This window comes from Protomyctophum bolini (genome assembly GCF_963924005.1).
Source record: "Protomyctophum bolini genome assembly, chromosome: 14".
NCBI lineage: Eukaryota > Metazoa > Chordata > Actinopteri > Myctophiformes > Myctophidae > Protomyctophum > Protomyctophum bolini.
Window position 1 is genome coordinate 2,018,286 of NC_137875.1, and position 15,221 is coordinate 2,033,506.

A 15,221-nucleotide genomic window follows, 5' to 3' on the forward strand; every position below is an offset into this window, starting at 1 on the left:
GCAAACACACGCACACACACACACACACACACACACACACACAGCGCGGGCGTACATTTAAATAATACGTTTAGCAGAGGAAAGCAGTGTAGGGGGCGCGCATATAATGCCACTTTTCTGCGTGAAAATGCACGAAAAAGCGCTTTTCCGTGCATTTTCACGCAGAAAAGTGGCTTTTATTAACTTTACCTCTCCACACGCGCGCATGAGCAAACTGACACAGGCAATTAACCAGGATAAGGCGACGATACTTTGATACAGGATAATGTATTAGGCCTTATAGTAGGCTAACAGAAATCTGTTTTGATTACAATTATTATTTTCCCCCTCCTGTCCGAGGGGAGGCCTCCCCCTCCTGTCCGAGGGGAGGCCCCCCCCCAGCACCATACTTCCCTCAGCCATGGAGGAAAGGTAGCAAAAAACTCACCTGCAGAATATTAGACAAACTGTCACACGTAGACCTCTACAGGTTGTGACTGATAGCACCAGTTTTCACTTCGTAACAACCCAGACTTCTGCACTCAACGTCCACGAGGTGTAAAAGTTACATTATACGTTGTTTATTTCACTCGTTTTACTAACAAACAACAAATAGTTCGTGTTTGTTTGTTTGTTTGCAGCAGGTGTCTGTGTGTGTGTCTGTGTGTGGAGGCGGAAGGGGGCGTGTCTACGGGAAGTAGCGCGCGCGTAGGGCAGTGCGGTTCCCAAAGTGGGGTCCGAGGACCCCCAGGGGTCCTTGGGGGAGTTCCAGGGGGTCCCCATGCTAAATGATAGTTTACTTTGGAACCAAATGGACCCTTATGGTTCTGTAACTGTACAAATGGACTCCATTTTGTTCCATTTGACATTGTACACTCTCAGAGTTAAATTAATATTGATTTTACAATAATATAAATTGGGGGTCCCAGAGATAAAACATGCCATTAAATGGGGGGTCCGTAGACTAATGCAGGTCAAACTGGGGGTCCTTGAAATTAAACGGGTTGAGAATCACTAGCCGTAAAAAAAAATCTTCTCTTATGGGGGTCCGCGGGCTAATTTAGTGTCAATTTTGGGGGGTCCTTGACATGTAAGCACGGACCACCATTTGATGCCATTTTTTAGATCTCAGACAGTCTTCGAATATTGTGTGTTGTTGTTGAATAAAGCTCCAAAGGGTCCATGTTTGTCTCTAAATGTTTTGATGAATTGAACAATGTGGACCCTGTTGTAAACAAGTGTAATGCTTAATTGCGTCGTCCACTCACAGTTATTAACAGTCTCTGTATTGAGCTTAGTTGAAATGTACTGTAATTCTGCAAACTGTTAATAAATATTTCAATCAATCAATCAATCAAAAAAGGACTCCAGTGCTGGATACCCCCCCCCCTTCTCCCCCCTACCTCGAGCTTGTAGATTTGCTATTTTTTGAAAAATCGTGAAAATGAAGGGAAAATGTACGTCATGATGTGCCTCGATCATTACGTCATATTGTCTCTTTATTGTTAAGGCGTTTAATGTTTGTTTTACATCACCATTACATCACCTGATCAACGTGAGTTAGACTTTCGTAATTAGTGCCCCTCGACTAAAAACTTTAATTTCGTTAATGTATCTGTAGACCTATATATAGGGGCAACATTTAATACAAAATAAATGCAAACAATAATACAGAGGTCATCATTTTTCATCACAGCCACCAGAGGGCGGACAAGACACACCACACTACACCTACAGACTACAACACCAGCGCGTTGCATCGTGGGACTGATCCAAGATGGCGGCCTCCTTGTGCCAGAAGAGCGCTGCTGTGTGCAGCAGAATGACAGCAACAACAACAACATTACAGAGGCTGCTGCTCCACCAGAGAAGCCTTTATTACACTCATCACCATCACAACAACAACAACAGTGTCAGGAGGAGGTGGTTCGGCAGCGGCGGCGACGCCATTAAGGGCGGAGGAGGGACGGAGGAGAAGGAGGCAGAAGATGGAGGAACAATAACCGTCACACCGTCTGCTCCTCCTCTCAGAAGCGGCTTCGCAGAGGCCTATGACCTGCACACTGACCTGAAGACTGAGCAGGTAGAGTAGAATATAATGACCTGCACACTGACCTGAAGACTGAACAGGTAGAATATAATGACCTGCACACTGACCTGAAGACTGAGCAGGTAGAGTAGAATATAATGACCTGCACACTGACCTGAAGACTGAGCAGGTAGAGTAGAATATAATGACCTGCACACTGACCTGAAGACTGAACAGGTAGAATATAATGACCTGCACACTGACCTGAAGACTGAACAGGTAGAATATAATGACCTGCACACTGACCTGAAGACTGAACAGGTAGAGTAGAATATAATGACCTGCACACTGACCTGAAGACTGAGCAGGTAGAGTAGAATATAATGACCTGCACACTGACCTGAAGACTGAACAGGTAGAATATAATGACCTGCACACTGACCTGAAGACTGAACAGGTAGAGTAGAATATAATGACCTGCACACTGACCTGAAGACTGAGCAGGTAGAGTAGAATATAATGACCTGCACACTGACCTGAAGACTGAACAGGTAGAGTATAGTAGAATATAATGACCTGCACACTGACCTGAAGACTGAACAGGTAGAATATAATGACCTGCACACTGACCTGAAGACTGAACAGGTAGAGTAGAATATAATGACCTGCACACTGACCTGAAGACTGAGCAGGTAGAGTAGAATATAATGACCTGCACACTGACCTGAAGACTGAACAGGTAGAGTATAGTAGAATATAATGACCTGCACACTGACCTGAAGACTGAACAGGTAGAATATAATGACCTGCACACTGACCTGAAGACTGAACAGGTAGAATATAATGACCTGCACACTGACCTGAAGACTGAGCAGGTAGAATAGAATATAATGACCTGCACACTGACCTGAAGACTGAACAGGTAGAATAGAATATAATGACCTGCACACTGACCTGAAGACTGAGCAGCAGGTATAGAGTTGGGCTGTACACATTAACAATCGCGATGGACGTTTTAAGTGTGTTTTTGGCATTGAACTAGCCTTGGATCAAGACTATCAGGTATATTCTTTCTGTCTGTCTAGTCTATATATAGTATATTTACCTATACCTACCATAGCTATGCACATGTCAACATCTATGATAGTCCTCTTGATCCAAGGCTAGAATTGATTTTTTTTTATTGATTTTTTTGCCATGTCAAATAACTTAAAATATACAAAGAAATTACAGACACGTTTAATAATGAAAGAAAGAAAGAAAAAAGCAGAATAGCTTACCAACAACACAAGCTTGTAGATCAGCTATTTTGGGGGAAATGTTTGGAAATGTGTTGTTAACATGTTTCCATCCTGGCAACGATTATGGATTAGCAGCAGCAGGAGCCTCAGAACCAGAGCGGTAGAGCGGGCAGCAGGACCGCTAGAAGCAGCTCCAGACCCGTCTCCTTCTCCGCCATGCTCCGCAGCTCTCCTCTCGTCCAGATGGGTCCAGCACAGGACAAGGTACAACACATTCTACACACATTCTTAAATCCGGCTAACATGTTTCTATATCAGTAGTGGTCCTCAACCTTTTTCTATTTGGACACCCCATTGTTCCAGCAGGGACCACCCCCAGAAGAAAACATTTGAGTTAAGACATTCGCTATGAAAGAATACAGTATATATATATATAACAAATATAGCAGATCTACGAGCTCGTATATCTGCTATTCTTCAACAGCTTAAGTATAAAAGAATGGTTAAACTTAAAATCGTTAAAAGCTAAGGTGACACAGATGCGTCCTCAGGTCTTAATTGTATAAATGTCTTCACTCATGTGGTCCTGGCTTAAGTTTATTAAGGGTTAACTAGTTTAATAACTAACTAATAACTAACCAGTTTAAATGTCTCCTTCCAGGTGGTCCTGGGTTAACTAGTCTAATAACTGACCAGTTTAAATGTCTCCTTCCAGCCGGTGGTCCTGGGTTAACTAGTTTAATAACTGACCAGTTTAAATGTCTCCTTCCAGCCGGTGGTCCTGGGTTAACTAGTCTAATAACTGACCAGTTTAAATGTCTCCTTCCAGCCGGTGGTCCTGGGTTAACTAGTTTAATAACTGACCAGTTTAAATGTCTCCTTCCAGCCGGTGGTCCTGGGTTAACTAGTCTAATAACTGACCAGTTTAAATGTCTCCTTCCAGCCGGTGGTCCTGGGTTAACTAGTCTAATAACTGACCAGTTTAAATGTCTCCTTCCAGCCGGTGGTCCTGGGTTAACTAGTTTAATAACTGACCAGTTTAAATGTCTCCTTCCAGGTGGTCCTGGGTCGTATCTTCAACGTGGTGGGGGACGACCTCTACGTGGACTTCGGGGGGAAGTTCCACTGCGTGCTTAAGCGTCCCGACAGCGATGAGGCTCAGCGCTACCAGAGAGGAGCCAGGGTCCGCCTGAGGCTCAGCGACCTGGAGCTCACCTCCAGGTTCCTGGGGGCCTCCACGGACACCACCCTGCTGGAGGCCGAGGGGTCCCTGCTGGGGCTGCTGGAGTCGCGGGGGGGGGACGGGTCCCAGAACAAGACCCCCAAAGAGACTCCCCAGAACTGAGTTAGTCCGACTGCTGGATCTGCTATTTTTGAAAAATCGTGAAAATGAAGGGAAAATGTACGTCATAATGTCTCTTTATTGTTAAGGCGTTTAATGTTGGCACCGTTTGTTTTACATCACCTGATCAACGCGAGTTAGACTTTCATATATTAGCGCCCCTCACTTCACACGGGTGTGATTTTATGTGTTTGTTTATTCAGCTTCTATAAGCATGATCACTCAAATGTTTAAACATCTTTTATTTTGCCGATTACGACGCAGAAGTCCAAATGTTCCGGATCAAAGATGTGCATTAACTATCTATCTAAATAAACTTATGATGAAAAGCAAAGCTATGTTTTATCTCTCAGGAATGTCAGTGTGAGACAGCAGACAGTCTATAACGTTGTTTTCCCAATCTGTCTCAGTGTGAAACTCTATCAGAGTTACAGACCTGTAAGGGTCCATTTGGTTCCATTTGTACACTCAGAGTTACAGACCTGTAAGGGTCCATTTGGTTCCATTTGTACACTCAGGGTTACAGACCTGTAAGGGTCCATTTGGTTCCATTTGTACACTCAGAGTTACAGACCTGTAAGGGTCCATTTGGTTCCATTTGTACACTCAGGGTTACAGACCTGTAAGGGTCCATTTGGTTCCATTTGTACACTCAGAGTTACAGACCTGTAAGGGTCCATTTGTACACTCCCAGGGTTCACGTTGTGATCCAGTAAACATTGTGATTCTAGCCCAGATCCAAATATGACAAACTGTATAGAAATAATGTGTATTGATATGAAAGTTGAACAGTTGGCATCAACGTTAAAACAATAAATGCTGTGTAATTTATATATAATGGTGTGTTGTGAATGTGATTATATTATATCTACAGTGTTACTGTTTATATTATAGACTAAAACTAAATATATATGTCAATTATTAATTTGATTAACTTGGAATGGAGCCAGCTTAGGTGGTCCTAGCTTAGGTGTTCGCCTCCCGAGGGTGACCTCCTTAGGGACGTCCTCGTCTACATATGATGTAAATTCTCCATTCATTGTTAAGGGGAATTGTGTAAATGGTGCATTTATATAGCGCAGATATTGCATTACACTCACACACACATTCATACACCGGTGGCGGAGGAAACCAACAACCAGCACATCGTGAGCAATCAGGGGTTCAGTGTCTTGCTCAAGGACACTTCGACACTAACTCTGGGGGAGCCCGGGTTCGAACTGGCAACCTTGCGGTTTCCATCCAGCCACTCTACCCCTGAGCCACCGTCACTATTTTGTGTATGACTAAAATAGCCGATTTGCATATGATGTAAATTCTCCATCTACTGTACACTGATAGCTGAATATAGGAGGGGCTAGCGCCTCCCAACAATATTGTGGAAATAGACCTACAAGATCACTGCGTCACAACAGTTTGTCGGAATGATTTTGCACTTTACAGTATATCCTTGTGTCAGTAAGAGTCTGACTAAATGATACTCGGATTATTGGAGTTAAATGATTACTCCGATAGTGATAACGTATTCTCGTGTTAATAAAGTGCACTATTAATTCAGCTTATTTTGGCATTTGTTTTGCCGTCTTATGGGATTAAAATAAATAAAACAGTGCAACTTGCAGTGACTTGGTGGTCGGTAGTGCTGTCGCCTCAAAGCTAGAAGGTCCTGTGTTCGATTCCCGCTGGAGACGCTGTGGGCATGTTCTCTCCTCTGCGTCATCAGTGCCCATACCCTGGGTAGGGTAAGGGTTGGCATGCTCTCCGTGTCCCCTAGGGTAGGTAGTGGTACCCTCACATGTTCTCTCCTCTGCGTCATCAGTGCCCCATACCCTGGGTGGGGTTGGCATGTTCTCCCCGTGTCCCCTAGGGTAGGTACCCTCACAAAAAACATGCAGTAATCCTGGTCTCTAAACTGCCTCCCCCTGGCCAGCCGGGGCGCCTGATGGAGGGGAAAGGAACTGGTTGGAATAACGTGTTCCTTCCACGCGCTACGACGTCCAACCAGGGAAACTCCCCCTGTCAGGTCATAAGCAGCAGCTTGCACTCCTCATGCATGGAAGGAAGCAGGAGGTCAGTCCGTTGCTCTCCCCAGGTTGGCAGAGGGAGTGTAGCGCCCAGGATTACATTAGAATATTGACACTGGGTGAAAAGAATGGGCTACAAAAATCATGGGATAAAAATTATGAAGTAAAAGAAAATAACTAGGGTTATCTAAACATTTTTACCTTCAGGACACTGCTGTAAACTTTACTTCTACTTGAGTAAATATACTTTCCTGCCACCGACAATCATTCAACTTTAGCTTAAAAGGATCCCTGGCTAATAAACCTCATATGCCGTAATGAATTATAATTACCCTGAATCGCTAAGACTATAAATGAAAAACACCTGAAATAGAGCACAGAAGTCTGGCGTCACTTCCAGTAGAGGGCGTCAGTCCCCAGGTTCACCAGTAGAGGGCGTCAGTCCCCAGGTTCACCAGTAGAGGGCGTCAGTCCCCAGGTTCACCAGTAGAGGGCGTCAGTCCCCAGGTTCACCAGTAGAGGGCGTCAGTCCCCAGGTTCACCAGTAGAGGGCGTCAGTCCCCAGGTTCACCAGTAGAGGGCGTCAGTCCCCAGGTTCACCAGTAGAGGGCGTCAGTCCCCAGGTTCACCAGTAGAGGGCGTCAGTCCCCAGGTTCACCAGTAGAGGGCGTCAGTCCCCAGGTTCACCAGTAGAGGGCGTCAGTCCCCAGGTTCACCAGTAGAGGGCGTCAGTCCCCAGGTTCACCAGTAGAGGGCGTCAGTCCCCAGGTTCACCAGTAGAGGGCGTCAGTCCCCAGGTTCACCAGTAGAGGGCGCCAGTCCCCAGGTTCACCAGTAGAGGGCGTCAGTCCCCAGGTTCACCAGTAGAGGGCGTCAGTCCCCAGGTTCACCAGTAGAGGGCGTCAGTCCCCAGGTTCACCAGTAGAGGGCGTCAGTCCCCAGGTTCACCAGTAGAGGGCGTCAGTCCCCAGGTTCACCAGTAGAGGGCGTCAGTCCCCAGGTTCACCAGTAGAGGGCGTCAGTCCCCAGGTTCACCAGTAGAGGGCGTCAGTCCCCAGGTTCACCAGTAGAGGGCGTCAGTCCCCAGGTTCACCAGTAGAGGGCGTCAGTCCCCAGGTTCACCAGTAGAGGGCGTCAGTCCCCAGGTTCACCAGTAGAGGGCGTCAGTCCCCAGGTTCACCAGTAGAGGGCGTCAGTCCCCAGGTTCACCAGTAGAGGGCGTCAGTCCCCAGGTTCACCAGTAGAGGGCGTCAGTCCCCAGGTTCACCAGTAGAGGGCGTCAGTCCCCAGGTTCACCAGTAGAGGGCGTCAGTCCCCAGGTTCACCAGTAGAGGGCGTCAGTCCCCAGGTTCACCAGTAGAGGGCGTCAGTCCCCAGGTTCACCAGTAGAGGGCGTCAGTCCCCAGGTTCACCAGTAGAGGGCGTCAGTCCCCAGGTTCACCAGTAGAGGGCGTCAGTCCCCAGGTTCACCAGTAGAGGGCGTCAGTCCCCAGGTTCACCAGTAGAGGGCGTCAGTCCCCAGGTTCACCAGTAGAGGGCGTCAGTCCCCAGGTTCACCAGTAGAGGGCGTCAGTCCCCAGGTTCACCAGTAGAGGGCGTCAGTCCCCAGGTTCACCAGTAGAGGGCGTCAGTCCCCAGGTTCACCAGTAGAGGGCGTCAGTCCCCAGGTTCACCAGTAGAGGGCGTCAGTCCCCAGGTTCACCAGTAGAGGGCGTCAGTCCCCAGGTTCACCAGTAGAGGGCGTCAGTCCCCAGGTTCACCAGTAGAGGGCGTCAGTCCCCAGGTTCACCAGTAGAGGGCGCCAGTCCCCAGGTTCACCAGTAGAGGGCGTCAGTCCCCAGGTTCACCAGTAGAGGGCGTCAGTCCCCAGGTTCACCAGTAGAGGGCGTCAGTCCCCAGGTTCACCAGTAGAGGGCGTCAGTCCCCAGGTTCACCAGTAGAGGGCGTCAGTCCCCAGGTTCACCAGTAGAGGGCGTCAGTCCCCAGGTTCACCAGTAGAGGGCGTCAGTCCCCAGGTTCACCAGTAGAGGGCGTCAGTCCCCAGGTTCACCAGTAGAGGGCGTCAGTCCCCAGGTTCACCAGTAGAGGGCGTCAGTCCCCAGGTTCACCAGTAGAGGGCGTCAGTCCCCAGGTTCACCAGTAGAGGGCGTCAGTCCCCAGGTTCACCAGTAGAGGGCGTCAGTCCCCAGGTTCACCAGTAGAGGGCGTCAGTCCCCAGGTTCACCAGTAGAGGGCGTCAGTCCCCAGGTTCACCAGTAGAGGGCGTCAGTCCCCAGGTTCACCAGTAGAGGGCGTCAGTCCCCAGGTTCACCAGTAGAGGGCGTCAGTCCCCAGGTTCACCAGTAGAGGGCGTCAGTCCCCAGGTTCACCAGTAGAGGGCGTCAGTCCCCAGGTTCACCAGTAGAGGGCGTCAGTCCCCAGGTTCACCAGTAGAGGGCGTCAGTCCCCAGGTTCACCAGTAGAGGGCGTCAGTCCCCAGGTTCACCAGTAGAGGGCGTCAGTCCCCAGGTTCACCAGTAGAGGGCGTCAGTCCCCAGGTTCACCAGTAGAGGGCGTCAGTCCCCAGGTTCACCAGTAGAGGGCGTCAGTCCCCAGGTTCACCAGTAGAGGGCGTCAGTCCCCAGGTTCACCAGTAGAGGGCGTCAGTCCCCAGGTTCACCAGTAGAGGGCGTCAGTCCCCAGGTTCACCAGTAGAGGGCGTCAGTCCCCAGGTTCACCAGTAGAGGGCGTCAGTCCCCAGGTTCACCAGTAGAGGGCGTCAGTCCCCAGGTTCACCAGTAGAGGGCGTCAGTCCCCAGGTTCACCAGTAGAGGGCGTCAGTCCCCAGGTTCACCAGTAGAGGGCGTCAGTCCCCAGGTTCACCAGTAGAGGGCGTCAGTCCCCAGGTTCACCAGTAGAGGGTGTCAGTCCCCAGGTTCACCAGTAGAGGGCGCCAGTCCCCAGGTTCACCAGTAGAGGGCGTCAGTCCCCAGGTTCACCAGTAGAGGGCGTCAGTCCCCAGGTTCACCAGTAGAGGGCGTCAGTCCCCAGGTTCACCAGTAGAGGGCGTCAGTCCCCAGGTTCACCAGTAGAGGGCGTCAGTCCCCAGGTTCACCAGTAGAGGGCGTCAGTCCCCAGGTTCACCAGTAGAGGGCGTCAGTCCCCAGGTTCACCAGTAGAGGGCGTCAGTCCCCAGGTTCACCAGTAGAGGGCGTCAGTCCCCAGGTTCACCAGTAGAGGGCGTCAGTCCCCAGGTTCACCAGTAGAGGGCGTCAGTCCCCAGGTTCACCAGTAGAGGGCGTCAGTCCCCAGGTTCATGTATTTGTTTAGTTGCATTGAAATCCCCATTGAGGCGATTTTAGATCGCCTCATATAACAACTGTGTTTGAAAAATAAACATGTCACCCCGGCCGCTTCACTCATATGGATATGAAGAATCAACTGACTGAGAGAAAACGCTAATGTTACTGCTGCTGAATTAGTTATATTTTCTCTAGAAGCAGACTGTATCATATATGAGTTACTGACTGTTGCAAACGATACAGAGACACCTCCCTGACAATAACGCTGAGACAGCTTGTTTATTTTTGGACCACAACGCTTATAGTAGACGATATTAAGATCACCCCATGTTATTCTCCATAGAGGAATTACTTCCGCGAACCAGGGGAATCGTCAGGATGAGCGAGTTACGTCAGGACTTCGGTGCTCTATATTGTATTTATTTTAGAAATAGGAGAGTATTAGATTAATAATACTAAGTTCAATTTTAGTTAACGGTAGCGAACAAATCTTCCATGATCTCCTCTATGGTCAACCGTCACCAAATGAAAACAAATACACTATAGTGGCCGTCTTGCTTTTATTTATTTTTACAAACGAGTACAAATAAGTCACGCACTGTAGGAGCATCATTCCATTGTGTTTGGCAAGTATGGCAACTGAAATGAAATGCGAGCGCACGCGCGCGTGCGCGCGTGTGTGTGTGTGTGCGTGTGTGTAACAGTTTGATTGACAGTTTGACACAGATTTACAGTACGTGTGCGTGCACGCACGTCACGTGCACACGCAGTGGAGGGAATTTAAATTCACAGCATTGAGGGACATATTATCTGAATCCACATTGAGTTACGCAACAGCATCACATCATAGGCTACAGTAGTGGGCATACAGTAGGTGTCAGTTGTAATGTTTTTTTAATGCCATATTAGCTCAGAGACGGGCACATAGACTTCAGCCCCTGCCCCTTTTACCCCGTCTGTAAAACAACTGCCCTTTTCCAGAAGACCTCGTCAGCTTGTAATATCTTTTTTGATATTAATCAGTTATTAATGCCCGTTAAAGCTCGTCAGTTATAGGTACAAGATGACAAGTGTGCAAAGCGCACATGTCGTGTAGATCGACTATTTTTAGAAAACATTTTTGAAAGTGAAAGTGGTTCATTAAGCGTGTCTGTCTGTGGGTTTAATATAAATACTGCAACCAAGAATATCCGATCTACAAGCTCACTGGAAGTCTCAAATCCTTGTATACGAACGAGACACTTGTGACTCAATCAATCACTACACATTGGATCCATATTGGAAGTTGGAACACAGGTTTTTGTTAAATAAAGAAGTAACAGTTTTGGACATAATTGTGAGGTTAACTTTCCACCCGACAGAACAGTGCCACTAACACAACCAGTGTGAAACATTGATTCAGTGCAAATAGTTCAGTAAAGAAGTTTATACTTCTGATGATCATGCAAGTAGTCTTTGAACACCTGGGATCTACCCTTAGAGTATATATACACTAAGTATATATACTCTAAGGATCTACCCCGTTGAAATGCCATTAAAGGTAACTCTGGAGCGTACAATGTGTGACCAGATTTGACTGAGAGCCTGCCATCGCACAAATTCCAGCTTTTCACCACGAGAGGAGAACAACTTTTTTTTCCTTCCCAAAATGAGTTAATAGCACAGGCAGACTCTTCACATACTAGAGCATGTCTGAAATAAGTGTCAGAGCTGAAATGGACATGTAAATATGAAATAAATCCTTAAACATGTACTGTAGCTAGGTGTAATATTAGAGACCACAGAAGACATGTAAATATGAAATAAATGCTTAAACATGTAGCTAGGTGTAATGTTAGAGACCACAGAAAGTGAACCTTTCCAAGCCTGTTTTCTCAACTCACTGTTTCTCTGCAAGACATTTACTCTATAAGCCATATCTCCAAAACTGGTGGGTCAAACTGAACAACCAATATGTCAATTTGAAGCTATGATTACCTGCTTTCACATGACATGAAAAAACAAAAACATCTAAAATCCAATGGCAGTCCCTCAGTCAGATTTGGTCACATATGTTCACCTCTCATTCTTTCACTCTTCTTTCTCCTTGTTCGTCTTCTATCTTTTCTTCGCTCTCTGCTTTCTCTTCTCACTTTCTCACTTGTTTTCTTCTTTTTCTTTCACTCGTTATTTCCTATTTTTCTTGTCCTTTCCTTCTATCCTCTTTTGTTCTTTTCTTTTCTGCTCCTTCTATAACGTCTGTTTCTTTCTTTCTTTCTTTCTTTCTTTCTTTCTGCTTTTCTCCTCGTCATGTACCAAAGTGGTTCTCAGACAGTGTGGGGTTAGGGGTCCCGTGGGGGTCATGTACCAAAGTGGTTCTCAGACAGTGTGGGGTTAGGGGTCCCCTGGGGGTCCTTGAGGGATTTCCAAAGGGTTCCCAGCAGTACATGATTGGTTCGGTTTAGGAACCGAGTGGATCCGTAAGAGTCCATTTGTCTAAACCAGGGGTGCCTAAAATGACCTGGCCCTGAAAATATAACATTTTAATTTATATAAAAAGAAAAAAAATGTTTTGGCATCTACCACTTGAATTAGTGACTTGATTGGTTGGGGGGGGGGGGGGTAGATCCAGCGTGATTGAATATGAGAGTGGCGACACTAGCGTTGACTCCCATTGTAACAATGGAATGAGGAAGTGCTCATTCTATCTCAATAGGATAGTTCCAATGTTTGGAACTATAGCCCATAGCACCCTGCTTTGTCTCAATGGGATAGTTCCAATGTGTGGAACTATAGCCCATAGGCACCCCGCTTTGTCTCAATGGGGTAGTTCCAATGTGTGGAACTATAGCCCATAGGCACCATAGGAACTAGCCGGTCACTTTTAAAGTACTTCTCGAGTCAAAAAGGTGTGGGCACTCCTGGTCTAAAACACTCATATAATCATAGTTGAATTAACAATTTAACACTGAGGATTTTACAGTGGCGTCCCGGAGTTGATACATTTTAAATTAGAAAAAAAAAACAACGATTTATAAATATGATATTTGACGTCGTCTCACATGCAGCGCTAGTTCATCCACAACGTCCTCGACCCCCTGCCTCCTCCTCTCCTCCTCCTCCTCCTCCTCCTCCTCCTCCTCTGCCCTCTAGCGCCATCCTGTGGTGGTGTTGGGCGGTGAAGCGGTACAGCATCGCGGCGGCGTCCTGGAACCCGCCGGCAGCGCCCGCGCTCTGCCGCTGCTCTCCTCCCGTCAGGGGAAGCAACACTCCCCCCTGCTGGAGCCGGGCGGCGTAGCGCCGCGCCGCGCCCCGGTCCGCGCACACGCCCCGCCCCAAGAGCCAGCCAATCAGATCGCTGGCCCGGAAGAAGAACGCACCGCCGCTGTCGACCGGATCCGACCGGCGGTGGATTTGACCTCCGGGGGGCGCTCTCGGTTCATCCGGGGGTTTGGGAACTGGGTTTTTTCGCGCGTCGACGAGGGGTGTGGGGTGAGGGTGAAGTTGGGGGTGGTGGGGACGGGTGTTATTATTATTTTTAGGCTCCTCCTCCTGCTCCTCCTCCTCCTGCTTGGCTCCGCCTCCTCCTCCCGCCGCTCTGAGGCACCTGTAGTTTCATTGGTTCAGAGGAGCGATTCACCACCGGGTGGCGCACTGACGCTCTCCCCTGAACCACTGGGCGAGAGAGAGAGAGAGAGAGAGAGAGAGGAACAGGTAGAACGGATATCGAGGATCCGAGGAATTGCCCAAGGGAAGGACACAAGGAAGGAAGGGAAGAAGAGAAGGAAACAAGGAAGGAAGGGAAGAGGAAGCAGAAGAGAAGGAAACAAGGGAAGGATGGGAGCAAGAGGAGGAAAGGCCAAAACGTGTTTAAAGTAAAGAGAAAAATGTAAAAATGCACCCAGAAAAAAAAATGTCCAGAAAAGTCCTCCCAAAAAGCGGATTTTTCTTCTTCCAGTGAAGACTCGAGGTTAACAGTGACACCCAGTGGTGGAGGAGGAGGAGGAAGCATACAAGATCTGAACATTTTCTTTGTGTTTGGTGCATTATTTCTGTTTTCTGTTATCTCTGGCTTTTCAGAGTAAAATCTCATCTGGTCGGCACTCTAGCGCCTTTATTCCAAAGGTTAGGGGACCCCCAGGGGGTCCTTGAGGGAGCTCCAAAGGTTAGGGGACCCCCTGGGACTTATCCACGGCTCATCAAGTAACGCTTCGCTTTTCACGGTTACAAAATGTTATGCTATAATCACATCTTTGATGTATTTACAAAATGAAATAGCTTAAATATTGATATGGAATATAACCCCCACACACACAAACACACACACACACACACTCACGCGCGTGCGTGTACACACCTGCGTGTGTGTACTATGTCTTGTACACACTGGTCCTTGTGGTAGCGCACAAACTGCGTGCACGTGAGTCGGACCTCCTCTGGCGCCGCGGTGGGACTCCGCCCATCCTCACTGTCCCTGCCACGCCCCCACAAACCCTGCAACCTGATTGGACCAGGACGCGGAGGTGACAGACAGACAGACAGACAGACAGAGTATGAGAGACACGTTTTAGTTCGTAGTTAATATGGCATACGATTAGTCTCGCGTGGCCACACTGTTGCCTCACGCAATTTTCAAATCTGATCATGAGTAAAATATAAATGCTTCCGTCATACACTCTGGAGCAACGGAAGCTCTGATCATGAGTCAAATATAAATGCTTCTGTCATACAGTCTGGAGCAACGGAAGCTCTGATCATGAGTCAAATATAAATGCTTCCGTCGTACAGTCTGGAGCAACGGAAGCTCTGATCATGAGTCAAATATAAATGCTTCCGTCGTACAGTCTGGAGCAACGGAAGCTCTGATCATGAGTCAAATATAAATGCTTCCGTCGTACAGTCTGGAGCAACGGAAGCTCTGATCATGAGTCAAATATAAATGCTTCCGTCGTACAGTCTGGAGCAACGGAAGCTCTGATCATGAGTCAAATATAAATGCTTCTGTCATACAGTCTGGAGCAACGGAAGCTCTGATCATGAGTCAAATATAAATGCTTCCGTCGTACAGTCTGGAGCAACGGAAGCTCTGATCATGAGTCAAATATAAATGCTTCCGTCATACAGTCTGGAGCAACGGAAGCTCTGATCATGAGTAAAATATAAATGCTTCCGTCATACACTCTGGAGCAACGGAAGCTCTGATCATGAGTCAAATATAAATGCTTCTGTCATACAGTCTGGAGCAACGGAAGCTCTGATCATGAGTCAAATATAAATGCTTCCGTCGTACAGTCTGGAGCAACGGAAGCTCTGATCATGAGTAAAATATAAATGCCTCCGTCATAC

At 47.8% G+C, this 15,221-nt stretch overlaps 2 protein-coding genes across 11 annotated transcripts in view; one reads left to right on the plus strand and one right to left on the minus strand.

Annotated features, from left to right (window-relative positions):
- Positions 1-15,221, minus strand: part of LOC308328702 (lysosomal cholesterol signaling protein-like) — a 125,291-nt gene that overhangs the window by 77,688 nt on the left and 32,382 nt on the right. For 3 of the 5 annotated variants that reach the window (XM_080782769.1, XM_080782771.1, XM_080782770.1), the window contains 2 exons: positions 14,233-14,376; positions 10,451-13,482 (listed from right to left, as the gene is read on the minus strand). In XM_080782769.1, the coding sequence (XP_080638895.1) occupies positions 12,951-13,482; positions 14,233-14,376 (676 nt within the window). In that variant the 3' untranslated portion in view covers positions 10,451-12,950. Of the gene's footprint in view, positions 1-10,450; positions 13,551-14,232; positions 14,377-15,221 lie in introns of those variants that run through there. The other 2 variants (XR_013965327.1, XM_080782772.1) reach the window with 2 other exon arrangements.
- On the plus strand, positions 1,750-5,388 carry mrps28 (mitochondrial ribosomal protein S28). 6 transcript variants are annotated; one of them, XR_013965246.1, is made up of 4 exons: positions 1,750-2,062; positions 3,382-3,513; positions 4,307-5,228; positions 5,265-5,388. XR_013965246.1 is itself a non-coding variant. In XM_080781709.1 (3 exons), the coding sequence occupies exons 1-3, from the start codon at positions 1,757-1,759 to the stop codon at positions 4,592-4,594; spliced, it is 720 nt and encodes a 239-aa protein (XP_080637835.1). In that variant the 5' UTR covers positions 1,750-1,756; the 3' UTR covers positions 4,595-5,372. The 6 variants fall into 6 exon arrangements, 4 of the variants coding, with proteins under 4 accessions (XP_080637835.1, XP_080637833.1, XP_080637834.1 ...); XR_013965247.1 differs by having other exon boundaries at positions 4,307-5,182; positions 5,265-5,340; XM_080781709.1 differs by having other exon boundaries at positions 3,388-3,513; positions 4,307-5,372.